This window comes from Eremothecium cymbalariae, chromosome 4 (genome assembly GCF_000235365.1).
Source record: "Eremothecium cymbalariae DBVPG#7215 chromosome 4, complete sequence".
Classification (NCBI taxonomy): Eukaryota; Fungi; Ascomycota; class Saccharomycetes; order Saccharomycetales; family Saccharomycetaceae; genus Eremothecium; species Eremothecium cymbalariae.
Genome location: NC_016452.1, coordinates 248,838 through 276,442, shown reverse-complemented (window position 1 = coordinate 276,442; position 27,605 = coordinate 248,838). Strand labels below are relative to the sequence as shown.

The following is a 27,605-nucleotide window of genomic DNA, read 5'->3' as shown; positions in this document are numbered from 1 at the left end:
ACAGGAGGCACTGTGTGCCACCATTTTGTGTGCCTGCTTCCTGCCAGGACTGGGTGGGCTCCCCAGACCACCGGCGGACTGGGTGGTCTGGGGCATGCCGGTGGCGTTGATTTGTATATAAGAGGGCGTTCTGTTCTGAACCGTGGGTGCTGTTGTTGCAAGTGTTGGACAACGTACACAACGTAACACACACACACACACACACACAGCAGACATGTCAGGAAAAGGTGGAAAAGCAGGCTCTACAGCAAAGGCGTCGCAGTCGAGATCGGCCAAGGCCGGTCTAACGTTCCCCGTCGGTAGGGTGCACAGGCTCTTGAGAAAGGGCAACTATGCGCAGAGAATCGGTTCCGGTGCGCCTGTCTATTTAACCGCTGTGTTGGAGTATTTGGCCGCTGAAATTTTGGAGTTGGCCGGTAATGCTGCCAGGGATAACAAGAAGACGAGAATCATCCCCAGACATCTACAGTTGGCCATCAGGAACGACGATGAGTTGAACAAGTTGTTGGGCAATGTCACGATTGCACAGGGTGGTGTTTTGCCAAACATCCATGCCAATTTGTTGCCCAAGAAGTCTGCCAAGGCTGCGAAGGCGTCGCAAGAGTTGTAAGAACATGGAGTTGTCGTCCATGGGGGGGGGGGGGGTTGCCGCTGCCGTTTTGTAGTTTTATTTTTTTTATTTCTAAAGCTTATTGGGTCTCTGAGAGGCAGTTGCAAGTCTTGCAAGAGTAAGTAATTGGGATTTTATATCTTCTGTATAATAATAGAAACGAGTTTTAAGAAATGTGTATTTTGAGATAGGAGAAGTTCAAAGTTCAATTAGTGAGATACAAAACGTTTTAATAAAAAGGGGAAACTAACAAATAAGAGATTAAATAACGAGCGCTAAAAGGAGTAAAAACTATTAATACACAGAACTGGAATCGTTTTTAAGAAAAAACTATAATTGTGTTGGGCGTTCACTTGCTTGTGTGCGAGTCCGTTGCGTGCTTCCTGGAGAACAGCCGGGCCAGGAACGATTTCTTCTTGGTTGGAGTCGCAGGGGATATGTGTTTTGCAGGTGTACGTTGCTCCTGAGTAGCGTGTGGCGGAGGTGGAGTTGCCAATGGTCTTGCAGGTTGGGTAGGAGGCTCATCAGGGGCCGTGGCCGCCGCCATGGGGGGTTCGCTGTGTCTTTGGAGAGGTGCAGGGCTTGATTCGGTTAAGTTCGGTTGTACGGCCTTGCCCTCGCCGAGGTTTGAGACGGAGGATGTATTATTGAGTATCATTGGTTCATCATACCCTGGTGCACGCGTTGGAGGGGCATTTGGGCTGGGGACCATGATGGGCGGAGTCGCTTCCGGAGTCCCTGATACTGGCGGGGTCGGCTCTATAGGCGATGAACGTACCAGACAGGGGTCGGCCGCTGGATAGGCGACAGGAGAAGCACGCGGGGACCCAGCATGCGGAGACGCACGGATGGGAGGTGGAGGGTCTATGATGGTGAGCTTTTCCACAGACTCTGCCAAGAGCTTTTCCACGGGCTCTTCCACGGACTTTACCACTGGCTGTGGTGCTGGATCTTGGACAAGCGGCACTTCATTATCAGACACATTATCTACCAGGACCTGCTGCGAGCCTCCATCCCCCATTGATGGATCAACCAGGGGAATATCTGGAAGAGGAGGGATCTCATCATCAAGATCCGTGAATATCTGCTGACGATTTGCTGAGCTGAAGGAGCGTCTAGGCTGATAGCCGTACTTTTCAGTGCTGAACTTCAGCAGCTTCTCAATAAACGAGGCCTTTCTCGAAAGCGACGGTTCCGAGATAACCTCTGAAATTGCGTTATCATTTGGGAATACAATGCTTGGCGGTTGCTCCAGGAGACCCTCATTAGTAGAACCCTTTATGGGCTGATAGTACTTCTCTTCCGGCCCTTGGTGCGACAAATTCGAAGACGTTACAGGTGTCAAGATTTGTTTTGGCTGCTCCAATATCGAACTGCTCTTTAGACGCTCATCAGAGGTCATTTGATATTTCTTCATCGCAACCTGCACGGCCTTCGCATACATTTCGTTTTCCATGTTTCCCAACTGCAAACCATCACCGATATCACTGCTGAAACTGCTATTATCTGAACTCACCACATCCAATTTTGGAACGTGCTCTTCTGAACGTGATGTGTATTTCCGTTGGACCTCCTGCGCCAACGGCTTACTACTGGTACTACTGCTCTCCTTCTTTGCAGGAGTCTTTTTAGGAAATTCTATGAAGGAAAAAAATTTCTTGTTAGAGATACCTTGTCTCTTGCTTGAAGTCCTCAGTCTTTTATTTTGTTGCAGTCTTTCCTTCCGTTCTTTCTCCATCTCCTTCATTTGTTTCTTCTCTTCCTCCCTCTTCTGCCATTCCATCTCCTTCCTCCGTCTCTCTGCTTCTCTCTTTTCCCATCTTTCTTGGTCTTTGGTTTTTTTAGTAGATTCGAGAGCAACAGGTGTAGTAGGACTCTGCTTACTAGGACTGACAACATCATCCCTTAGTGTCATTCTTTGTGACATTGTACTCTTTTTCATAGACTTGGACATTTCAGCTGCCTTCCCGTCAATATCCCCATAAACCTTCTTCCTGGCCGCATCTAACGCATGCATATACATTTCCTGTTCTGTCATTTTCTTCTTGGTAGCCATCGTCTTGGTCTTAGTTGTCATCTTTTCTGGTGATGGTGGTGGCGTAACGTCCTGGAAATGGATCCTGTGCTGCTTCTTTGGTGCAGATATACCATCCTGTGCAGCTGGCCTCTTTATAATAGGCTTGACATTGATACCCTTTATCGGTGCGGCAAACCGTACCGAATCACGGCTCTTCGGCTTCTTTCTTGTGTCTACAGGTTGCCGCACCTGCTGTTGCTGTCGCCCACCAATATCCCTCGTAATGGAAAATATACTTTCTTTTGTGTCTGCATCCTCACCGCTGGTCACATCCTCTTCTTCAACAATACCCTCAATATCTGGGCTTAGGCCTGATTTCAAATATGTGTTGTGATGAAGCGACTTGCCTGGCCCACTGTGTTTCTTATTCGTAAAATCACCGGCAAAATCTTCAAAATCCTTATCAAACTCCCCATCAGCAATAGTTGTCGTGGTTGTCGTCGTCTCAACAACCTCCATCCCATTGAGCCGCCTAACCGTCTGCTTCGTAACGGACTTCGTCCGCCCTTGAAAATCCTTGACCTCCGTGGTCTTCACAGTTATAGAGTTGGCCTGACCGCCGCCTGCAATCGCACTCTTACCTGAACCAACCCTCAAATCGGCACTGCGCATCGAATTAGCTCTACGGTCTGAAGTCATACTATATGTTCGTGGCCGGATGGAGCCCAAGTAACTAGAACGGTCTGAAGTAAAGGAATGCGCCCTCCCCGACATCACATCTGCTCCTATTATCCCCGGTGGCCTCAAACTCGCAATCGAAGCTGCATCCGCTGAGAGTCTATTACTAGTAGCATACCCCTGCGACTCGTCCTCCTTATAAAACTGTTGATATCGTGACAAATCCGGCACCTGCCTCGCAGACGTCCTTTTCTTCTGTAGAGGGAAACGTATCATCTTGTTACTAATTATATAAATCCTCTTGCAATCGATGCTTAATTAACAAAAAATCCCAACACCTTAACTTGATCCAATGGAACCCTCTGACTATCCTCCAAAATGTGGCTTGCTGATGACAGCTCTTCGAATCAAGGCTTTGAAGTCTTTATTTAAGTGCCAAATTCTATGGACTTTTTATTTTTTTGCTGTTCTTGATGTTCTCAATTCAGAACAGGCCAAAGAAGCGCTAAGCAACAATTCACTACGCAACAGATGAAGAACAACGATGGGGCATTAAAAACTATTATGTAGTGCGGACTATGTGCAGCTAGCTACAAGTCGTGCTCACTTTGGTTCAAGCGTTTGCCTACCTATATAAAACTCAGCGTGAAACGAACAGTCCATTGAATCAGTTTCCGTTGACAACGGCGATGACATAAGCTCGATATACAATAGTGCCTGAATCACGTGACTACACATAAAATCCACGTGATATAAATCACGTGATTCACAATTGGAAAAAGAAATCCATGGAGATTTCCGTTTTTCTTTGTGTTTTCGGTATAACGTAAGCTGCTCGAGGAAGATCGGCAGATTTCCGTCGATTCAAGTGCGTGGTAAAAAGTTCTGTAAAAGTAGATCTTCATGAGAAAGGTGGATTTTGAGTTGAGTGGGAAATCGGCAACATATACTGCACGGTATGATCAATTAGTTTGACAGTAAACACAATAGACGCTAAGGAAGCTTGTTTTGGAAGGAATCCGGTGTATTACTGTATGAGGCGGTTTTTAGTGGCTACGCTCGAGCTGCTTTGATGGCGCAAGTCATTGATAAAATATGAAGGGGACATTAAAAGGTTGCATCGATAAAAAAAGGAAAAACACAATAGCATACAGTTCTCTCGGGTCAATGTTTTGTATAAAATGTCACCGGAGATAAAATGCTGAGAAATGAATGAGAACTGGGGAGGTACATGAATAACATTGCATGGTATGTTAAAAAATAAAGATAGGAATGAATGGATGAATGAAGAATCCCTGGTTTGGCAAGGGTGTTTTCTTTTTGTTATTGGTATAGAATATTTGTAGCGGAGGCTCTAAAGTTGACGTTCGCATTGTGACAGCTTGGAGGTGACTTTCTGGGTAAAGGTAGTTTTTGTTGTCCTTGTACGGACTTTGGGACGACTTCTTGTCTTTCAGTGGTTTGTTTCAAATTTCGAACATGATCATTATGCTTAGTATTAGGGTTGGAATTATGATTATTTTGCGATTCATCAAGAGATGCTATTTTTTTTGCTGGTGCTGAGGGAACAAAGGGTTGGTTGGAGATAACTTTCTGCCTATGAATTCTCTCATGCCTGTTTAGGTTGCTCTTTACGTTAAACTCTTTCTCACAGAAAGAACACTTGAATGGCTTAAGATTTGTGTGGATCAGTAGATGAATTTGTAGCGTGCTTCTCCTTGTAAAACTCTTCCCACAAAGCGGGCAGATCTTGGATACAAATATAAGGCCCCGGTTACTGCTGGTCTGAGAGGGCAAGATGGGCGGGAATTTCAGCATATTACCTGTGAATTCTGCTTGTCCAGCCTGCTCCCCAGTCTTGGTGCACTCTACCTCATCGCTCAACGATTGAGTACTGGACTGCTTGCCGCTTCTTGCGTCGTCCATACTGCACGCACTGGAAGATCTGGATGTTAATAGCGAAATTGTAGAATGGGAGGGGGAGGGTTCCTGCGAGGAGGACGTCGAGGTAGATGCAGGACTGAACGAATAACCACCTTGGTAATTGTGATGACGAAACTGATTAAGGTGGCTGCGCATGGAAGAAGGGACCGAATTTGCGTTTTCCGCATCCATTACAGCTGCCATATCTCCCTGAAGTTCGTTAAAACATTGCAATTCCAAACCCTGGTATGCCATACCCTTTTCTTGAAATGTCCATGGATAACTCGAGAAAGTGCCGATAAATGGTGAGACCTCCTGTGGGTAAACAAACTGTGACATGTTTATAGCAAGTAGAAAATAGTGATATATCACAAAAAATAAAATCGAGTTGCTGGTAAGAGATTTTGAAATCAATTATAGGAAAAACTTACAACCTCTGGATGTGTTTTAAAATGGATAGCTCGCTGCTTCAATTCTTGGAGTGCAAAAACTAGGAAATGATTGCCGTTGCCAATAGAAGTTATGTGTGTACAATTAAAACTTTAGCGATAATTATAGCAGTGCTAATAGCAATAAGAGGGGGAGGAGATTATAATAATAACAACGATAATAATATCAGAACAATAGCAATAAGATAATAATAATAATAATAATAATAATAATAAGAATAATAATAATAAAATAAATAACAAAAAATAGTAATAATAATAATAACAAAGAAGAATAATAAATTAACAGCGGTTAGCGATTAACAATATAATAATAATATAATAATAATGATAATAATAATATAATAGTAGTAGTGTGATCTTATATTAAACTGTGAGGTAGAGTAAGATCTCTTAAGGTTTTGGTTTAATTCTCGCCTCAAGTTCACTTAGTACTTATATATTATAAAAAACTACAAAGTGAAAGAAAAAAACAAATATAAATCCTAATGAAATAGCTGTACCACAACTCAATTAACCTTCTCTATTTCTCCCCATTTCAGCTGTATTTTTGTCGCCGTTGACAATGCATTTTATTGTGTCTTGCCTCGCAGCAGGTTGGATCATAGTTCACTGATATGCAAGGAGCCGAAACGTTTTGATATCCAAACCATTTTCTTGTTTCATCTCTTATTTAGACACAACACTGCTGTTCGTCCGGTATGGGAGAGGATCAATATCCTATTCGGTACTACTAGAATTTGTGTTTACAAACTTTAAATTATGCATTCACTTGATATCATATCCATGCAAACGTGCGTACACGTACTGCTCAGTTCCTGTTCGAGAGTTTTTCGAAATCTTAAGTCCTCAGATAGCGTCATGCCCCAGGAGCGATCTCATCACCACATGCCCCTAAGAGCTTTGAATAAACAATAGGAATTATAGTCTCACGAGGCAACTGAAGTGTGGCCACATACCAGCATATTTTAATATACGCAGAACAATTGGAACTGTAGGCACGCTCCAACACGCATGCTTTATGGGATTATCAGCCCGCAACGAAAAAAAATTGTTAACCTTTCGCCTGTACTACACAACTTGGTGAGCGTGGGATAAACAGATTAAAACAGAGTTCCTTTAAAACCTAACAATTGATTTTGATTCAGTTTCCTTGCTTTTTTCGTGGTGTTTATGTTGTTCCGCTAAAGGGCAGACACGCAGAGACACTTAGAAAGACAGCGCATGCGCACATGCGACCCGTTCGGAAAAGCGAGAATGTAACGACTGCCTATTATTTAAAACGGAAAAAACGGTATTGGTTGGTTCGAAGTTGTATTCATTCTCTAGAACGGTCGCATGCAGTTCGGCTCAAGTAAGAGATAGAAATGAAGTAGCATTAAGGGAGCAGTTATTCTTGGCAGCTATCAATTTGCATTACTTACTACGCTGTTGTTGAGTGCTTTCCTGTGTATTTGTGTTATCAGTAACTCCTGCTTATTAAGTAATTATTCAGACACAATACAGCTGAGAGCGGTCAACGCAACGGTTACAGTATTTTACCTTAGCCCCCCCCCCCCTTGAAGACAGGTTAGAAAGTAGAAACATGTAGGGTGGGTTGGAACAGTAGTGCAGACGGGAGGAGAAGCAGGAGGTGGAGAGGCGAGCCGTTATTGCTCTTTTAGTCACTACAGGTTATACAGTTTTACGTTTTGCAAAAAATAAGATTAAAACTATATAACCTTAAGCCATTAAATTTGTTCGAGGGGGGGAGGGGGGTGGTGGTGGTGCGGTTTCCTATTCCCTGCTCCTCCTGTTTCTCCCCTACTCATAATTCCACGAATTTAATGCCCTGCCTATGCATCGTGCAACATACCTTTTCGAAACAAGGCGTTAAGCTCAGGGAGGGAAAAGTTGGAAAATAGTCGGATAGAAGAGAGAAACAAGCCTGCCAACGATTCGCAAACAGGCTGAATATTATTCTTGACTCCCCCCTCCCCACCCCACAAACATACCAAGTGTTTGTGGGTCTGGGAGAAAATCTTTTGACACATCACATTCCTTCTTGTAACGTCTTGCTTGTGGCAAATGAATTCCAGCGAAGTCGTGTATCGCACACCTGCTTGGTAAATGGTGTCCAACACAGGGTGCATGCACTCACGCTCGAGCTGTATAGCTTGTAGGTATTTCGTCAACTTTAGTGGGAAGGTTTGGGTGTGGTGTGTAGGAACCACAATAGAGAAAATTGAAGACAAGTTAGCGATGTTCAGGGTATCCGAGCTACCGGGCACAGGGTATTATTTTATATGTGGCTTATCGAAGCTTGCCTATTTGATTTTAGTCAAAACATAGACCAGAACCCATCGGTACATGTTCTTATCGTATAGTATAGAAAATTTGCCTACGACACCAAGAAAGCTTACGATGTTGCCATCAAAATGCCCCTTTTATTTCTGGACAGGCGACTTTCACCGTTCTGCATCTTTGCGGGGAGTTTGGAATCTTGCGGCAGTTTTGAGTTACGGAATCTTCAACCCATAAAGCTGCCGGAAAGCATCCCACAATAGAGAATGACACTCTGCTTGAGTACCGGGCCAGCAGCTATACGAGACAATTGTTACGTTTCTGTCTTTTAAACCTTTCAATACTACAGGCACCGTATTACTGTTTTATTTCTCTTTCGCGCGTTCCATTTTTTCACAATAGTGTATTGTTTTCTCGAGCGGTGTCTGGAAACTCGTTGGTTCCGTCCGCCGATCTCTAAGATCGATTCCGATGTACATCAGAATAGCCACATTTTCCCTTTAAATCTTACACAAAAAGACTTTCTCAAGGATAGCTGAAAGGAGCCTGATGCAGGGCCAAGAAGACTACTACAGTGAATGGGGTAAACGGCTCATGAACAATAAACCAAGGCCGAGATCCCAGGAAACCTTTTTTTGTAGATACGACCTTTATTCCCGTACCAGAGACGTATATAGAGCTTTACATTAGCATTTTACGCCTAGAGCAGGCCTAGAGTAAGCCACAGTATTTTTATAAATATGGGCTCTTCTAATAGCAGTTGGTTGCAGATATGTGTTCTACGTTGTTTACCTCTCGGTGAAAGGAGCACCCAACTTACCGCCGATAAAACCAATAATAGTCCATTTCGGATCAACTTTCTAACAGTTGCCGGGGGCTATTTGGCGCCTCATTTAAGATCAAGAATAAAGAAAAATGTATTGGAAATAAGCAAATATGGAGTAGTACCCACTTTGCAACTTCTTCAGCTTACATGCACAGGAACCAGTGAAAATTAATGCACCAATATACATCGTTGGTAAACAGACAAGCCCCCTCTATAAAGAGGCACACTGTTGCCTAGTTCTAAGGCATATTATCCATTGGAGGAATCTAAGAATCAATCATATATTGCTGCAAGAAGATTTTCAAGTTGACCTTTCTCTGTTATGATTTTCTTTGAATGAATCTTTGCCAGATAAAGTTGGAAGTAGTCTCAAATCTGTTGTTGTTCTGATTTTTCTGTTTGTAATTTCATATTTTGCTTGCCATTTATTTTCGTGGAGCTTTTTCAATTAAAATATGAACGACTGCTCCATGCAAGATGATGGATGGACCCACTGGGATCGCAGAGCGGGAGTTAGTTTAGTGTTGAACGTATTGACTTAGGAAATTCAAACTAGCATCAGAAATAAATTGTTCGCCCAGACCCTATATTGTAGCAATATTTAGCACCATGTTCTTAGGTGTTCTGCTATATCTCACGTCTTTTACCAACGAAGTTGAACGCGTCTCGCGTCCAGGACTTTTCACCATGCAGGATTTCACACTTAGTTAAAAGGCCAGGATGGGCCCTATGGGTGATCATCTCCTAATACCTGCATTTAGCATATAAACTGGGCGAAGAAGTTGTAGTATCTATTGCAAATTAACACCAACGTTACAACAGTGACACACCTATACAACAATCTGCCATGGGAGGCGTTTGCTTCACAAGGATCTGGTGTTATCCAAAGTGTAACCCAAGACATTTCCTATTTCACCAACTAACCCGTCCAAAGGACACGAGATGTACTTATGCTCAAAGGGGAATCACCGGAAAGTCATCTGCTCCCTGAAACGCCCTCCCCGTACAAAATATATTATCAACAGTTTTGACGTTGCAATTAGAAGCATACATATGACCGCAACACCCTCTATATACCCACAAACCAGCCGCCTCTCGATCCCTCTGAGTTTAGGAGATATAGTTGTTTCAGCTTCGTCAATGAAGCAGTAATTCAAAAGAAGTATGTCTTTTTGTAACATCACCTATCGACTACGGACCCCTCGACCCGCAGAACCTCCCATATCGAAACACCCCTTGGTTGCTCTAAAAATAAAATCCTAGTCATTCTTACACAAACTTGTTTGAGCCTATAATATTCAAAAACAACGGCCAGTTAACTGTCCTCCTTCATACCATCCTAGCTAACGTCACATGTGTCGTTGTCATAACGACTACTGCTCTGCTCTACCACCTTCTCCAGTAAAATAACTGCTCATATTCCCATACTCACCCTCCAAAACACAAAACAGTCTCCATATAAATATCTCACTACCTACTCACTGCTTTAGAATCACAGAATTTTTGTCACTTGTTCAGAGAGTTTCAAATTTCATTTTTGTAACAATGTCTACAGGGCATCGCTGACTTGAAAAACGAAAAACTGTTCTTGAAGGCTTAACTTCTCGAATTAACTCATCTCCTTCAACCACCAATACATAAAAAACGACTATACCACCACCTTTTCATATACTACTATCTTTTGGAACTGTTCATCAGCTGCTGAATGATGATTATGCTATTTCCAAATTCTTACACTTGAGTAAACTCGAGAATCATGTTTCACGTGCTTCAATATGCATACCAAATCCCTGCAGGTTTCTCGAACCTCTGCATCCCGGATGATGGACATCCAATCATTACATAGAGAATAATATATTTTTAAATATACCCTCGAGCATTTTTTTTCAGCAAGCTGAGCTACATTATTCTAACGAAAATTTGGAGAAAGTATTTTTGCTCTGAGTTTGTTTAAAGTATTAGTTGTAGTTTCTATATCTATTATACCACAACCGCCAATTATTTTTTCTATATCGGTAGACATAATATTCTCTAACTAAAAAGTCTCACAATGCTTGTTGATAGATCCCAAGATTTGTCCCATGTGCCAGAATCCATTAGAATGGTGCTAATTGGTCCTCCAGGTGCAGGTAAGGGCACACAGGCACCTAATTTGAAGGAGAAGTTCTGTGTCTGCCACCTGGCTACTGGGGATATGTTGCGTTCTCAAGTTGCTAAGAAGACCCAGTTGGGTGTGGAAGCGAAGAAGATCATGGACCAAGGTGGTCTGGTGTCTGATGAAATCATGGTGAATATGATTAAAGAGGAACTTCGCAGCAACCCAGAATGCAAGAACGGGTTCATTCTGGACGGGTTTCCAAGAACAATTCCCCAGGCTGAGAAGCTGGATCAAATGTTGTCTGAGCAGGGCAAGCCATTGGATAAGGCTATCGAGTTGAAAATCGATGACGAGCTTTTAGTTGCTAGAATCACCGGCAGACTTATCCATACAGCCTCTGGAAGATCCTACCATACATTGTTCAACCCACCAAAAGTTCATATGGTGGATGATGTCACTGGAGAACCATTAACCCAAAGATCCGACGACAATGCGGAGGCCTTGAAGAAGAGGTTGGACGCATATCATGCGCAAACCGAGCCCATCGTCGATTTTTATAAAAAGTCCGGCATTTGGGCTGGGATTGATGCTTCACAACCACCAAAAACTGTCTGGGCCTCTATATTGAAGGCTTTGGGCAAATAGAATACACTGATATCAGATCCAAAATAGAGATTATAACCAATAAAATTTACGCTTTTTTCCTAACGTTTTTTGTCTAGCTGTATAAATTTACAAAAATTAGCCTAAATAACCTCTAGTAATGTATCTCGGAAGTAGCCACGATTCTAAAGTATCTGGCAATGCACTGGATATACTCCACAATGCCTTAATGACGACGGGAAGAATCTAATTACTGCCCTTGACGGCCTCTCATTTCTAGTTCTCATCTGGAGAATAGAACTAACGTAGCGAGTGACAATATAAGCGATAAAGGTTTAAATGGAAGGAGAAAACATTATATTATCGTCTCTTCAAATAAGAACACATTTTTGGCATATTAAAGAATAAAGGACTCTGGAAGGGACTAGCTACTATTAATGAGCCAATGTTTAGATTCTTTAAATTTAGCCAATCGAATTTGTCCCTAGAGGAATCTTTTTTCTCTGATGAAAATGGCAAGGAAAATAAGTGTTTGGAGAATGCTGTAGTAGGAGATACCAAAATAAAGAATGATAATACACAAGATATAGAACAAAGCCGTCTGGATGTGATTGAGGCTATACCTGTAAGAAACGATGAAGGCCAAATGAATGTTAAAGAAGATCCAATTTTGCCTCTAGAAGCGCGTTCTAGCACATGCAGTTTTGATTTTGGTGAAGATTACGCGCTTGGTTCAGCCGCGAATATGATTCCTGAAACCGCTGAAACTGCTGATGATGCTGACAGCGGCGTTGTTCTGCCTCTAAATGCTAGTATTAAAAGGTCCCGTAACATGAGGAAATCAGAACTGCAGAAGTCGCGATCGTCATTTTCTGATAGCAGTGTAAATAAAGGTAAACTAGAGAAGGTATTGACACGGTCGAGGTCGGCGGATAATATGCATACTGAACAAAGGTTAATATCAGGGGTACGACAATGGGTTCATAAGACGGAAATTTCAGAGAAATTCAGCCCCCGAGTTACCCTTAGTCAACAAAGAAAGATACCAACATCGTTTCATGGCCATAAAAGGGTGACTTCAGATGGATCACCGGGAGTAAGTCCCAAGAATTTTACGGCAGAATCATCATCACCTCTTTCTCGTCATCTATTAAAGCAGGCTGAAAAAGCTGACCAATCATATGAAAAGGCCCCTGAATTTAAAAAAATTCCCGTTGAGCAGGAGTTTACACCAAATAAGAGTATCTCAACACCTTTGAAGTTGTTTTCAAATGGTCGAAAACTAAGAATTCCAATATATAAGGGCACACAAACACCTGAGAAGAACACATACGGATTTACGAGCCATAGTTCTGCTGCGAAGAACTTGTCACCCTTGCGTTACGTTTCCAGGGCAGCAAGTTTACCTGTTAGTTCAAACAAGTATATACCGCCCCAAAACACCGTGTTTCTAAATGGTCTAGCTGATTATTTAGACAGGAAGGCGTTGGATGAAAATGGTACGATGCCGTCACAAAAAGGAACTCTTACTGCTAAGAAAATAACCGCAAGCCGCACGGCTGATCTTCCTGTCAGGCTAAAACAACGAAGAAGAGACTCCTTAACACCTACAAGATACATACCGATATCTAAGAGTTCTCCTGGTATGGGAATTAGAAAATTTGCAAGGCCTGATATGCAGCAAATTGATGCATTGGAACGTAAAACACCTGAACTTATGGAACCATTGATGGATAGTCCTCCTGTATTCAATCTAAAACATACAAAGCCGTGCACACCTCCCTTTGGGTTACAAAACACCGAACTAACAAACATTCTGCCTTTGGAAAAATGGGACGCTAGTGAAGGGAGTCCGAAACATTCATATATGATACAGCAGGGCTGTAGTAAATCAAACGCTACAGATTCGAATTCCATTCAAACTCAGAAGAGGGCCGCTCAACTGGAAATAGATATATCTTCAGATTCCTTGCAACGGATAAAAAAAGGACCATCTGATGTGAATTACGTCGCATCTATGGATGCTAAAAGTGAATTGCAGATGTCACAGGAGTATATATTAACACAGAAAGATGAGTATTCTGAAAGCGGAGAATTACAGATACCAATCAGTATGAAAAATGGTGCTGCAATACATCCTAAAGATTTTAGAGATCAGCAGGGTGTAGACATATTACCTGGGGCTCATTCTGAAAGTCAGTGCACGAAGGCTCCAAGTAATCCTTCAAGAAAGAACACTTTGCTCACAGCGGAAAATATTCCAGATATCATTGGTAACCTTGAGATATCAAAAAAAAGCTCCAGACAGTGCCAGAATATTGAAACAGCCGTGCTAACCACGCGAGGTACTGAAATCATATCATTGCCGGTCCAATCCTTAGATGCCTCTGCCCAGGAACACTTATCAGCTGAACCACAGGGAGCTTTTAATACGAATGGGATCCGAGAATCTAGTAACCAAGAAATTGGTATTTGTTCATCTATCCCTCAGAATGGCACACAAAATTTTGATTCAATCGCCACATCAACTCAAAAACCCTATTTAAATCCTTCATGTTTTGACAAAGAAATTAGTGAAGAGGATGGTCAAACACTAATGGGGGAGGACCATGAATTATCTTCTAGCTCTGATTATGATTACTTACTCCATTGTGCTCCCAGAACGGATATTACCAGAAGCCTACCATCAAGCAATATTGGAACTAAATCTACATCTGCCACTTACGAGCTTACAATGTCGAGCAGAACCAAGCCCGAGAACAAACAGGAAAAACTGCAAGATACAAACTCAATTAATTCATTGGTAGAGAATTCAGATGAAGCCAAACCAGAAGAGGTTAATCTATTTGCCAAAACACACAACACAAACTCATCAACAGGCGATAATAGAAATGAATCTGTAAGTGGCGAAAGAGCCTTAGAGGCAGATAAAATATCCTTAGGTGAAAATGCTACAAACATTGGAAGCAGGGTATCTAGCCCTTCTCTGAATATTGCAGAGAATTCTCCCTTAAAAGAACACGAAAACAGTTCACCAAAATTATGCAACCCCTTTGCGAAACAACAAAAAACACCCCCTATAATTTCAGAAGTTGATAACAATCCGTCTTCTGGCGCTAATCTGGATACTGCAAGTACTCATTCTACTTCAGCTAAAGCCTCATATAAATGGAAAGCTCGCAGTAGAGATTGGTCAGAAATATCTGAAGCCAACACCTTACCTACCAATCGTTCAATTGATTGGATATTTAGCGTGGTTCCCAAACCCATTATCAATGGGTACTCCAGATTTTGTCAGTCAATGGAAGCGGAGGGAAAGGGTGATGCTGTTAAAGGTGCGCTGCAAAGGTTGTTGGATGTAGCAGAGACTTGTTCTGCTGAAAAGAAAATAGATGTTAAAAACTCCAAGTGGATTTCATCTCGTACTTACTATACTAGGGATCAATTAAAAATTGGCGAGATGCTTGAAGGCTTCATGAATGAACGGAATAAACAACCAAAAAATAACAATAATATAAAGACATCGACCAATTCTGATGAACCTATTGAAATATCAGATGAAGAGAACTGTAACAAGAATATTGATAATAATAGTTCAGATGAATTTACCATGGACGAGGATGAGGGAGTATTGAGAGCATTTTACGAACTGATGAATGCTAATGGTTACGATCCGGATAGACGGGTCCAACCAACAGATAACACTGCAGATTACAGCAAAAGTTCTATAGATTTGAAAAAGAAAATGGTCAACGTTGAATCAGATGATGTGATTGAACCAGATCCTGACGAAGAACAACTCAGAATTGAACATCCATCTAAACTGGAAATCATTAGCCTGGTCGACTCTAGGTGTGAGTCAGAAAATTCTGATGATGAAGCTCTCAATACTATGCTTGTACATCCTACACACACGTTATCTAGATCACTGGATAAAGGAAAATGCAACAAGAAGGTTAAAATATCTAAGGGCAGTTTAATACTAGATCCTGAAACTTTGAGGAAAAAGATGGAACTTGTTTTGTACAATCGTATGAAGAAAAGAACTAGCTTACTGCGACGTTTCACAAAAGAAAATATTATTTCTTTTGTTCAAGAGGGTATTTGTGATCATGCTCCGCAAAGTCAAGATAGGTGTGTTTCAGCAACCAATAATATTTGTAACGTTAACAACTATGAATCCAGTGCAATATTCCATTTCCAAAACCCTAAATCACTCCTCTATTTTCGGTACAATGATCTGCCATATCCTTCAGATAATTTACCACGCGGAGTTATTTCAATGAACTCCGAAAATATTATAACGCCTCGAAAGGTTGAGTTTGTGGATCATAGTTCCTTAGGCACAGATGAGCTTACTTCGAAGAAAGGTACAAATATTTCGAATGTTGGCGTTTTTAGCTCTTCTGAAGGGTTAAACCCCTCAAACTGCAGAAACACTTTCCAAAAGAAGACTGTGACACTCTATTCCTCACTAGTGTCCCAAACTTCAGAATTCACCAGTAGGCGTTGTGTTCCAGAAATTGATGACGATGCATTTTCTTTCCCAGAATTTGATATTCCGAATTGTGAAATTTTTTTAGACCGTTGTGAACACACGAACTTTCTTACTGACTTGTTTTCTGCTGGTTTCCAAACTCTGGGTGCTAAAATTGTTGATGAAGCAAGTTGGAAAGTTAAAACAGCCGAGACATCTATACAGTTCTTCGACGGTAAAGATATTCACCCGTTGACTTACAAATCTGTGGTGCAACGAATTCCCATCTTAAGTGCTGATAGTGAAATAAAAACAAAACTAGCATCTTGTAATTGCAAGACTAGTCAAGAAACCAACCATACTGTTGACGAAGAATATGTACCTGAATCAAATTGTGATAATGGTGCATCCAGAGCCACGACTGTTGAAAGTGCTCTATCAGACGAGAATTCAGATATCAAGGCTGGGTATGAAATTCCCATGTTGTTAGAAGGGGTTGATAATGTCTTAATAGACTCCCCGAAAATTGAGTTAAGAGACCCAGAAACAAGTTCAGTGACTGCCGAAGATATTTACAATTCGCAAAAAAATCTATCAGAATTACAACCAAGCTGGACCCAAAAACTAAAGGGTATTAAAGTTTGGATAGACCCATTCAATACTTGCTCCAACCATGATTTAATCAATGAATGCATCTCAATGTTTAAAATGGCTGGCGCTTCTCTAGAATATAATGCTTCGTCATTGGATCCCGAATTTTCTCATGATGTAGACGGTATATATATTGATTCAGGTGAAAACAAAGAGATCTGGTCATTCACCAAAGCATTGGAATATTTTAAAACACTTCCTCTTGACACTTCCATATATGGTGAACTCTTAAAGCATTACAAAAAAACCAAGGAGCAGCAGGCTACTGCAAAACAGAAATTAGTACACTTTATTGATAGCAGTGATGAAGACAAAAAAGCACCTCTTACAAAAACCCCAAAGGTAATTCCATCGAAATTCCCTTCAATCTGTAATGTCTGGAAGCAGTACAAAGCATACTACCAACCCTGGTTCCAACAAGGTCTCAAAGCTCAAGACAAAGTACTCTCTGAAATCATCAAAAATGACAGCAAAACAGCATGCAAAAGTGACAAACTTGCGTCAATAGTCTCGGGTCTATCATCTGAGGTAATTGCAAACCAAATCCAAATCGCTTCTCTAAAGGGCCAATTGGCCCATAAAGAAAAGCTACTAGCCCTGAAAGAAAAAGAACTCCAAACACTGCTAATTAAATTGGAAGGTGAACTGGATACTAATCATAAGAAGGAAGAATTACTGGTCTACATGAAAGGTACCCAGGGAATTTAAATCTTGTTATCGTTGTCTCGGCGATATAAAATTCTATAGACTTTATATGTAAATTAGCCCACTCTGTAATTTTATCATACACACATAAGTACTGCTCTGTCTTTTTTAAAACCATAATACCTGATTATCATTGAATCCCTGACATTAAGTTCGGTCAATTGTTTTTAATATGTTCAATGCCCTACCGTTTCAATTTAAAGATCTCACCTACAAAATTTTCGCTTTTCGAAGACATTAACAGGGGGGGGTTAAAAAGTAGATCCAGTCGAAACATTTAAATAAAACAACTAAAAAAATTAAGATTATAAGGTTAAATCTTATCTCAAAAGGGGGAATATCGTGTTCAGCATGGGTAGGTTGCATTCACGTGGACGATCCTTTTCAAATGAACTTATGACTAGTGGTAACTCCAAGAGGCGACATGATAAGAAAAGAAGGACTGTGCCCTTAAGTTTAATTGGACAAGATGACAGTCCTAGTGAGGCACTGCGAAAGGGACCTAAAGAAAAATTAGTTTCAGATTCGGTTGAGAACAGAATTGCTCTTTTAAAGCGGTTGAAAACCAAGTCCAATGGTCACCTATTTGATCGTCTGAAGATGTGTACCGATACTGAACCTCAAGAAAAGACGCCAAAAGTGCAGGAATTGCGTCAAGGGACAGGATCAGGGCTGGTTGAACCGACGACAGCGACAGATGAGACATCCACAAGTTCTGTGACTAAAGAAAAGGTGGTTTTGGGGATTTCTCAGGGTTTAAAGAGTGAGGGCTATTTAGGTCTGGTTATGGATTCTTCCGATAGTTATATGCGTACAATAAATATGAGGAGCAACCGTGTGCCATCGCAAGAAGAAATGAAAAGACTTAATATTGACTACATACCTAACTTTTCCTCGAATAAAACAAATGCAAATAACTTTAAAGCAAGAAAACTTGTTCCTAATTTACATGGTACTATGGAAACATCTAATTGTGAAACCTCTCGAGGGTTCGATCAAATTCCAAGTTATAAAAAGGTGTATATTAATAAAGGCAGTTCCAAATGTCCTGACTTAACGAAGCTGAATAGTAATGCTTTTGAATCAGAGCCAGACACTGCTAGTACATCTACTAGTCGCCACATTTTTTCACGATCTGCAAGTGCTATTTCTTTACATCGCTTTCTCTCAGGATTTAGGTACGACCGTAAAAACAATCATAATAACCATAGTGCCACACTTAAGCAGTTATATGTCAATAAGGGTATAAATCATATGGATTCCGATGGCTCCTCTTCAAAATTTACCCATCATAATAATCATAATAATAATAATAATACCACAATCTCCACCAACAACATGAATACCATTAATACTACAACTAATAATAACAGGTATGCAAGGATCGTGAAGCTGAATCCAAACACTAATCATATTCTAGATACACCAAGTACGGTATGCAGTACACCTGAACTTGACAGATATTCACCGGATACGAACGGTCCTCCAGTTCCTCAGTTGAAGAGTACAAAGCTCCCAGATTTAAGAACAGACAAGGGCGGCGCTGCGTTCCGGAAAGTATCTAGAGCGCTTGATTCAAATAGAAAGCCCACAAGAAATACAAACATACAAACGACGCTATGTGGTAGCTTCCATGATGACTGCGCAATCCGTAACAATAAACTAGAAAAATACGGACGCTCTTTTAATCACTCTTCTGAATTAAATTGCATGATTGACAGCCCAGCGAGTAATTTCAGGAACGATGAAACCTGCGAACACGCAAAGTTAAAATCAGTTAACAAGCAATGCAAACATCATGACCGTAAGAATGAACATGGAGCAGCATATGAAAATAAGAATACCAAAAAACCTTCCTTAACGACGGATTCAGCTGATTCTTGTGAAGCGCCAAAATTGAAGCCTGGACGTAAAAGGAGAAAGTCGAAATCAAAGTCGGATAATACTCAGCCCGTCGCTTCAATATTGAAATCCTCAAACGGAGGAGGAGATGTTACATTTTCCAACCAACCTGCTGTCACAAAAAAATCAAGGTCTTCTAGTCCTTCAAAAAGGTTTAGTCGCTGTGGTTTCTTGCAATTAGCTCCAATGCCGCCCCCAAAGCCTCTGAAGCCTCCATCTCCAAATGCGCGTTCCCCTCATCTTAATAAACCCATGAGTGGCTCAACATCACCCAATCAAAAAACATCAAACACTGACATCTCCAAGTCTCGCGACACTGAAAGAGCTCGGGCAAGGAAACATGTGACCGAGCAAAAAGCGTGTCACGGTAAGTCAAAAGATTGCCATGCCGTAAATACTCAATGTGAAGTCTGTGAAGAAAGGCATGCCCATGATATGGAAATTTACCAAGCACATCCAACTGATGCCTACGTAAATACAAGATCCAACAATAAAAATGGTGTTCACATAAACATTGCGTCAGCGTCATTGTCCCCATCTCGAGCTTCTATTACTGGTCCTAGTCCATGTTTGTCAAACAGATGCTCACCTTGTAGCTCAAATCAGAATGACGTATTGCAATTGTGCCCAAGTTCCATTCTAGTAAAAGAGGAGGATCCAAATAGAAGCCCAAATTCAGTAGATATTAATACCAGAGATCAGAATGAATTGGCATTTTTACTGACAGCAAAAGGAGCAGAAAAACACGTCCATAATGTAAGCAGGAAATGGAAAGCTATTAAAAAAGCTAAATTAATTCGCCTGATGGAGGAATCACTGGCTAGTCATAGTCCAATAATGTCACATCCCAATGTTAGTTCTTCAAATAATATCTGTCAAGTTTCCAACTTTGAAGATGTTGATATTAAATATTATCAGAAATTGCCATCTCGACTGGAATACCTGAATTTATACAATTCGAACAAGGACCATAGGGACAATTCATCTGATGTGTCACCGATATCTGATATGTCATCTACAGATTATCCTGTAGGCACAAACAAGAGATTAGACCTATCTCCAAGACGTAAAGCGTCCAAAATAATTCCGAACTTTGATAATTCGTATCAAGTTCGTGACAGAAGGAATGGCCTTGATTCCAATAAGAAGAGAAAACGCGAAGGCCCTATTTCTTATAATATATCAATGAATCGAAATGATCCAAGTATCTCTCCAGAAGGGAACCAATCACCTGATGAGGAAACCAGAATACTGCAGAATCAGGTTAAAGCTTTGGCCACTGAGATTATGGATTATGAAGTAAATGTCGCATCCTTACATGGGAAGCTGGCAACGAAGCAGTCCGATATAGATCATTTAAACAAATTGCAGCTGAAGTTACTGGACGATCTCGAAAAGACCGCTATAACTTCCAAAAATATTCAAGAATTAAAGAAAGCAGGCCTAAGAATGCAAGCAGCTGATGAATTCTCACTGCCAAATTCCTCAGAATCGTTTACAAAAGGAGACTTCCCTAATGCGAATATAGCAAAACAATTATTGGAAAGCAACGATATTATTATTAAACTAAATGAAGAACTTAATTCTATAAAAGATAATCCAATTAGTAAAAAACAACAGCTGATCATGGAATTAAAGAACATGTACCAAAAACTTGAACTCAGATCTCAGGAAATGAAAGAAATATCAGACAATGTCGATGCGAAGTTAAATGAGATAATTCAACGTGAGGAGGATTTTAACAACAATATAGAGGACCACCCTAAATTCATAGAACTACGCGACACATTTTTGACTTCTAAGGTTAAGTTAGAGTCTGAGTTACAATATTCGAAATTGCATTATTGGAATTTAAAAAACAATTCATCTCAAATGAAAAGAAAACGGAACAGCAACGTATCTTGTTGCAGGAGTATCAACAGTTATGTTCAAGGCAAAACAATGCGGTTATATCTTTACAGACTGAAAGGTCTATAATGAAAAAGAATCTCTCTGATTTTGAGAGCGACAACAAAATACAGTCAGATTCTATTGAGAGATGGAAACAAGACGCTCTAAAGTTTAAAAGCCACAATGACAAGTTACTTTACCACCAGAGCACACTAATTGAGGAAAACAAGAGACTAACAGGCTTGGTTCAGACCTTGGAAGCCGACAGAGGGGCTAGATTAGCTGAAAACAAAGAGTTCCTGATTAATAGTAAAGCTATGGAGGACGAAAAAATAAATTACTTGTTTTAATTGACCAAGAAAGAACTAAATACGATAAACTTGTTGCCAATTCCTCTCCTAAATTAATAAGCAATGGAAAGTCTAATATCTCTAATGGACAGTTAAATTCGAATACACTTGACAATGGCAATCAGGAAGGTCTGAAAAATTCAGCCTTGGACAGAATCAATAGTATTCTGAATATAGGAAAATCTTCAAACGAACCAAACCCTTCGTTCCCTGTCGAACTATCTGATAGGTTGCATTCTGCAAATAGAATTATAGATTGTCTAACTTTATTACTCGATGAACAAAAGAAAGACTTAAATTATTTTAAGACTGAGAACGAGAATCTGAAAATATCTATTAAGGAAAGGGATCAAAAGATTCGAGAAACAGACGAAAATCAGAAATTTCGTATTAAAAATGATAAGAGCATAGAGGTTGGAAGACAAGGAGTTCTTGATTACGTTCAGAATGTTAAATAAATTCGAGAAAATTAACCGGAGGAAGATAAAGAAGCACTAAGATCCTTCGTATCAAAGTTAGATACCAAAAACAAACATTTTAAGACTCTTGCTAGACCCATGAATACTGTCTCATTTTATATACAGGAATGTACTATAGCTCTACTATTAATATGCTTTCAAAATATTACACACACAGACACATACATATATATATATATATATGTATATATAAACAGGCATGGATAATTAAACGATGTATAATAATCGAGGAAATTTTAATAAGTTATAAAACGAAGTATGTTTACTCGCTCAGTTTGGTACTATTACCATTTATCAAACCCTTTAACCTTTCCAAATCAGAATCGATGCCCGTTGAACCATTGTCCTTAGAAGTATGATTGTTGGAGGCTTCATAGAAACATGTTGCGTGAAAGTACTTTCCATTAGAATCGATACAATTCCTCCAAACCCATTCGGCCAAATCTTCATCGTATACAGCAGATGCTACTTCAGTACAAATAGGGCATTGAAAAGACATATCAGGCGCACCGTCTGGAACAATGATGTATTTTTTGCGAATCTGGAGTTCATTTTTGGCTTTATTATCTGAATCCGTAGTTGTTGTGGCCTGATTCAATGCCAATGCCATATTGTTAACCGCTGTTGCATCAACATTTGTAGAAACAATATCTTCATCCTTAAACTGGATCCATTGTTCATAATTTAGGTACCACGATCTAGATTGAATATTCTTCGCTATTATCGCATTAGCATTTTGGGTACCTTTTATTCTTTTATTAATACGGAAATGCCAGTCAAAATGTTCAACCTCTAACTGACGTTCTTTGGCGCTACTCCCAAATCTAACACCACAAGTAGTGCATTTATTTGGTTTTGCACGGTATAAGACATGAATTAATTGTTCAGTCAACGGATTGTTCTTCTGAATCACGAATTGCTGGGAGAGTTGTAAATTTGGTGTGTTCAAAATATCCACGTTTCTTGTGGCATAGTAAGATCTCACATCACCGAGGATATCCTGAAGAATACAGAATGGAGGTAATCTGACTTTGTTTGGATTAATCGTTTTTTCTAACTTTGAGGCAAGCGTGACTATCGACTCTTTTGCGGGTTCAAACAACAAATTTTTATGCTTCAAATTCCTATATAACACCTCAACCTTTGAAACCTTATTCGTTGATGGGGCCAATGGCGACGTATTGGGGGATGAAATACTATCAAGGAATGACATTGAAAGTGTAGCGTTACCAAAAAGGGAAGATTCTTCGTATGGATGCGTAAGTGACGGAGGAGCACCGCCACTTTCTGATAGCTGTTGCTGTACTTGTTGCTGTTGTGCCAGATACTGCTGCTGCTGCTCTTTCTGCTGCTGCTGCCAGACCTGCTGTTCCTGAGCGAATATATGCCGTAGTTGCTGTTGGAAGTCATGCAGCGCTTGCAATGGAAGCTTTTCTCTTTGTAATTCTTGTTTCAGTTGCTGGAGGAGAATGGTTTTTGTCTGCAGTTTCGAATCATCGGGTTTCTTGGTTAATCGCTCTTTTGTGAGAATACTTAGTTTATCTATTTCTTTCAATAATAACGGAACCGTTGGTGGTGGTGCCATCGCTTGCGCCTGTCTCTGGTGTAGAGAGCTCGCCTTAATCAGAAACTGCTCAATCCTTTCTAACGAATCCTTATCAAAAAGAAGCTCCCCTGTTGGTAGCAGCATCATCCAAGTCTTGAAAAGCGTTATTAACTCTGTCCTTGTCGCATTATCCACTATCAAATATGTCTGCTTGTATAGCTTGGCTAAGTTTCTGCCAAAATATATTGTATACGGAGATCCTGCGTTCTTACAAATTGAATCCAATGCATAAAATGCGTACAGCTTCTGTTTAGGCACACATTTAGTAATTCTAGCTTCTACTGCATCCACAAACTGCTGAGCATAAGATATATTCTCTTCCGCCATTTTGGTAAGACTAGTAACGATATGTTTTGAGTTAAACGTAAGATCGTCTAATATGCTTACAAAGTCCTTCAAAACTTTATCGTCATCTTCCATCTTTAATCCAGATATGAAAAGCGAGCACTATAGCACTAATAACCCTAACTATTATATCTAAAAAGTTAGATTCACTATTAATCCTGCTTCATGAGTGGATAATAAACGCTAACATTTCTACAATTCCAGCGTTTTTCATATTGGCGACAAATTCGTTGGTGAAGTTGTATTCAACCAAAACAAATACAAAAGCAGGTGAAACAGAGGCCGCTCTGATAGCGCATTGCAGCTGCCACACTACTCCCTAGATATGTTAGAATACAGAACTAGTGGTGTGGAGGTCCTAGTACTTGCTGGTACCCTCAATTAGTAGTAATCACTTCTAATGTACCACCTAAATATCACTACCAACGAACACAAGCACGTGACCATTAATGACTTGTGGGTAATAATCTCGAAACCACCAAATACTAAAATCTACAAAAATACACGAAGCTGAAAGGCGATATAAAGCTGAGGATAATGGCCTTTAAGTCACTGCCGTTTGGAGCAACGCCAGTTTTACTTTTGTGCATCGAGTACCACTGGAAATCTCAGTGAAAAATCTCAGACGTTTTCAATGCAGTGAAAAATTTTGGAAACTGATTAAGATGACTAAATGGAAATTGTAAATGAGCGTTTTTACCAATATATATTTGGACCTTAAGGTTTTGTTTTTAGCTTCTCAAGACCATAATTAACCAATAACAATCACAATGTCGAATGATAAGAAACAATCGGCTTTGGCCCGTATCACGGGGTCAGCATCTGCCGGTATTCTAGAAATTTGTGTGTTTCATCCTGTGGACACTATCTCCAAGAGGTTGATGTCTAATCACACCAAGATTGGATCTGGTGCCCAGTTAAACGAAGTTATCTTCCGTGAGCATGCTGCTAAGCCATTTTTAAAACGTGTTTTTACATTATTTCCTGGATTGGGTTATGCTGCATCTTATAAGATTTTACAAAGAGTCTACAAGTATGGTGGCCAGCCATTTGCAAATGAGTTCTTGAACAAAAACTTCAAGGGCGATTTTGACAATGCATTCGGTGCGAAGACTGGTAAGGCCTTGAGATCGGCCGCTGCGGGGTCTTTGATTGGTATTGGTGAAATTGTTCTATTGCCTTTGGATGTTCTCAAGATTAAAAGACAAACCAATCCTGATGCTTTTAGGGGCCGGGGCTTTTTCAAGATTATCAAGGATGAAGGCTTAGGTTTATACAGAGGCTGGGGATGGACTGCTGCGAGAAACGCCCCCGGATCTTTCGCATTGTTCGGTGGTAACGCGTTTGCAAAAGAATATATCCTAGGGCTAACGGATTACTCGCAAGCTACCTGGAGTCAAAACTTCATATCATCAATTTTTGGTGCATCTGCTTCTTTAATTGTATCCGCACCTTTGGACGTTATCAAGACTAGAATCCAAAACAGGAATTTTGAAACTGCGGAATCTGGATTCACCATCGTCAAGAATACGTTGAAGAATGAAGGTGCAACAGCTTTCTTCAAGGGATTAACGCCTAAATTGTTGACAACTGGTCCAAAGTTAGTCTTTTCCTTTGCTATAGCTCAGAGTTTGATTCCAATGTTTGACACACTGTTCAAGAATTAAGTTAACTAACCTTAGTTTAGCTTGGATGACAGCTCTTTAAATTTCATGTACATAAAGATTATGCGGACTGATTTGGATAGAAAACCAAACTGTTGTTACCATACGTATCACGTGTTGTGTGCAAAAATAGTTCACTCTTCTCCTAAGCTACTCTGGTCTGCTCTGCCATGCTAGGGTTTAATTTCTATATGTTATATAATATTGTACAGTAAAGTTTCCAGAGAAATTAAATGATCTCAGGGTTTGCTATTCTTCTGAAACATGCAACGTACTTGTCACCCTCCTTTCTCTCAACTTTCTTTCCTTCCTCGGTAGCCACTCTCATTATCTTAACGCACTTATCTTCAGCTTCCCAGGCTTCGTCTAATCTTTCGAAGAGAGGATGCATTTCTAAATGGTTTACCATCCATTTATGCAAATCTAGAACGTCGGTAATCGTATATATAATACCCCCTTCCTTTAAAACATATGCATATTCACTAAGCAACGTATTTGTTATAATTCTAGCCTTATGCTTCCTCTGCTTAAAATGAGGATCTGGAAAACAATAAAACATCTTTTCCAACTGTCCCTTTTCAAAGAAATTAGGAAGGAATTTCATAGCATTAGCTCTTATGACGTTAATATTTTGATAGCCATTCGTCTTAGAATGGTTACGACGCAAAGCAATAATTCTATCTTCAACATAATTGGTAACCTGGACACGAATCTCCATTCCTAATATAAGGCTATCTGGAAAAGCAGGGGAAAGATCAATCATAAGTCCTCCGAACCCACACCCGATATCCGTGATCGTAACCTTTTTTAACATACCCTTCTCCACATCGCTGTAGAAGTGTGGATACAACTTCGACCAGTCCATTTCTGAAGGAGAAATTGGATAATCCAATTGATGATCTGAAAAAGGATTAGAGTGAGCTCTTTGACGATAGAACTTCTTTTTTGGCAAGTCTATTTTTCCATCACCTTCAACAGCAGTAGGATCTATTCTAACATGCTTCAATTCCTTTCTATTCTCTTCTTTAGCGGCACGGTAGGCCTGACGTCTAGATCCTGGATCTTCTTTTAAGAACATGAATGTATATAATAAACGCACAGGATCTCTGCAGCACAACGAGTCTTCGAGGTTTATTCAACAATGGAATCAGGTTCATCTCATCGCACAGGAACGTAAAAGTATGTAAAATTTTCCAAATCATATAATACGAAGTTCTTAATTGACTGAATCATCAAATCTAGAATATTTCTATTTACAAATCTAGTAGCATATATACATAGGCAGAGGCTAAATGCCGCCCGAACCATCCTTATTATTCTTTTCTGGATTTATGTTATCCTCATGAGATTTTAGGGTTAAGTATAGAACCTGGGATCCGGCTTCCAAAGTCCTAATCAAGCCTGCTCCGCTCAGGACATGCAAAACACTGAGTAACTGGCCTTGTAACTCGGGCTTTGCAGGCAAGGACTTAAACTTTTGCAGCTGCTCAACATTAAAAACTTCCGATTCAACCTTGGCGCCAACCACAAACAACTTATCTTGAGCTTTTTCTAACAATTTCAACAGCCTAGAGACACCATGAGGGTCTGCATCTTTAAAAGCAACTGCAGCTGTGGGGCCTCTGAACAGTGGCAGCAGAGGATGATTCCAATTTTGTTCCTCAGATTTCACTGGCGCTGCTGGATCATCCCTGTGGCTGTTTCTGAGGTATACTTCGAACAGGTGATTTCTTATTACCATCATTCTTCCACCCAACTGTTGGATCTCCTGTCGGAAGTGTGCTGTTTCCTGCTTCATTAGATTATTATGATGAAGAAATAGCACCACTGGATGGCTTTCCATCAAGTGCTTGTATGAGTCTAGAAGAAAAGTCTTTCTTGAGCCTACAGGTTTCACGGTGACTCGTGATGCATTGGTAGAAGCATATCTCGTAATACTAATGCCAGAAAACCCCCGTTGCAAAGAGGCTCTGAATGCGCAGATTTTCGATGGACACAAACTATGGAACGATTGCATTGCAACTTCGAGTTCCCCAGATTCCTCAAATG

The 27,605-nt window shown here is 40.4% G+C and overlaps 10 protein-coding genes across 10 annotated transcripts; 5 read left to right on the top strand and 5 right to left on the bottom strand.

The window, feature by feature from the left end:
* Nucleotides 1-214: 214 nt before the first annotated feature.
* On the top strand, nt 215-610 carry HTA1 (histone H2A; the record flags this gene model as incomplete). The annotated part of the gene is made up of 1 exon (XM_003645978.1): nt 215-610. One exon carries the CDS (start codon nt 215-217, stop codon nt 608-610), a length of 396 nt encoding a protein of 131 aa, XP_003646026.1.
* A 349-nt stretch (nt 611-959) lies between these two features.
* Nucleotides 960-3,581, bottom strand: MSC3 (Msc3p; the record flags this gene model as incomplete). The annotated part of the gene is made up of 1 exon (XM_003645977.1): nt 960-3,581. The coding sequence occupies one exon, from the start codon at nt 3,579-3,581 to the stop codon at nt 960-962; it is 2,622 nt and encodes an 873-aa protein (XP_003646025.1).
* Nucleotides 3,582-4,628: 1,047 nt separating this feature from the next.
* On the bottom strand, nt 4,629-5,567 carry Ecym_4128 (C2H2-type zinc finger protein; the record flags this gene model as incomplete). Its single annotated transcript, XM_003645976.1, has 1 exon — nt 4,629-5,567. The coding sequence occupies one exon, from the start codon at nt 5,565-5,567 to the stop codon at nt 4,629-4,631; it is 939 nt and encodes a 312-aa protein (XP_003646024.1).
* Nucleotides 5,568-10,836: 5,269 nt separating this feature from the next.
* ADK1 (adenylate kinase ADK1) lies at nt 10,837-11,529 on the top strand (the record flags this gene model as incomplete). Its single annotated transcript, XM_003645975.1, has 1 exon — nt 10,837-11,529. One exon carries the CDS (start codon nt 10,837-10,839, stop codon nt 11,527-11,529), a length of 693 nt encoding a protein of 230 aa, XP_003646023.1.
* Nucleotides 11,530-11,932: 403 nt separating this feature from the next.
* Nucleotides 11,933-17,323, top strand: Ecym_4126 (chromatin-silencing protein SIR4; the record flags this gene model as incomplete). Its single annotated transcript, XM_003645974.1, has 1 exon — nt 11,933-17,323. The coding sequence occupies one exon, from the start codon at nt 11,933-11,935 to the stop codon at nt 17,321-17,323; it is 5,391 nt and encodes a 1,796-aa protein (XP_003646022.1).
* Nucleotides 17,324-17,671: 348 nt separating this feature from the next.
* Ecym_4125 (uncharacterized protein) lies at nt 17,672-21,199 on the top strand (the record flags this gene model as incomplete). The annotated part of the gene is made up of 1 exon (XM_003645973.1): nt 17,672-21,199. One exon carries the CDS (start codon nt 17,672-17,674, stop codon nt 21,197-21,199), a length of 3,528 nt encoding a protein of 1,175 aa, XP_003646021.1.
* A 1,004-nt stretch (nt 21,200-22,203) lies between these two features.
* Nucleotides 22,204-23,967, bottom strand: PCF11 (Pcf11p; the record flags this gene model as incomplete). Its single annotated transcript, XM_003645972.1, has 1 exon — nt 22,204-23,967. One exon carries the CDS (start codon nt 23,965-23,967, stop codon nt 22,204-22,206), a length of 1,764 nt encoding a protein of 587 aa, XP_003646020.1.
* Nucleotides 23,968-24,662: 695 nt separating this feature from the next.
* On the top strand, nt 24,663-25,559 carry GGC1 (Ggc1p; the record flags this gene model as incomplete). Its single annotated transcript, XM_003645971.1, has 1 exon — nt 24,663-25,559. One exon carries the CDS (start codon nt 24,663-24,665, stop codon nt 25,557-25,559), a length of 897 nt encoding a protein of 298 aa, XP_003646019.1.
* A 226-nt stretch (nt 25,560-25,785) lies between these two features.
* TRM8 (tRNA (guanine46-N7)-methyltransferase) lies at nt 25,786-26,634 on the bottom strand (the record flags this gene model as incomplete). Its single annotated transcript, XM_003645970.1, has 1 exon — nt 25,786-26,634. One exon carries the CDS (start codon nt 26,632-26,634, stop codon nt 25,786-25,788), a length of 849 nt encoding a protein of 282 aa, XP_003646018.1.
* A 210-nt stretch (nt 26,635-26,844) lies between these two features.
* Nucleotides 26,845-27,573, bottom strand: MRPL11 (mitochondrial 54S ribosomal protein uL10m; the record flags this gene model as incomplete). The annotated part of the gene is made up of 1 exon (XM_003645969.1): nt 26,845-27,573. The coding sequence occupies one exon, from the start codon at nt 27,571-27,573 to the stop codon at nt 26,845-26,847; it is 729 nt and encodes a 242-aa protein (XP_003646017.1).
* Between the last annotated feature and the right edge of the window lie 32 nt (nt 27,574-27,605).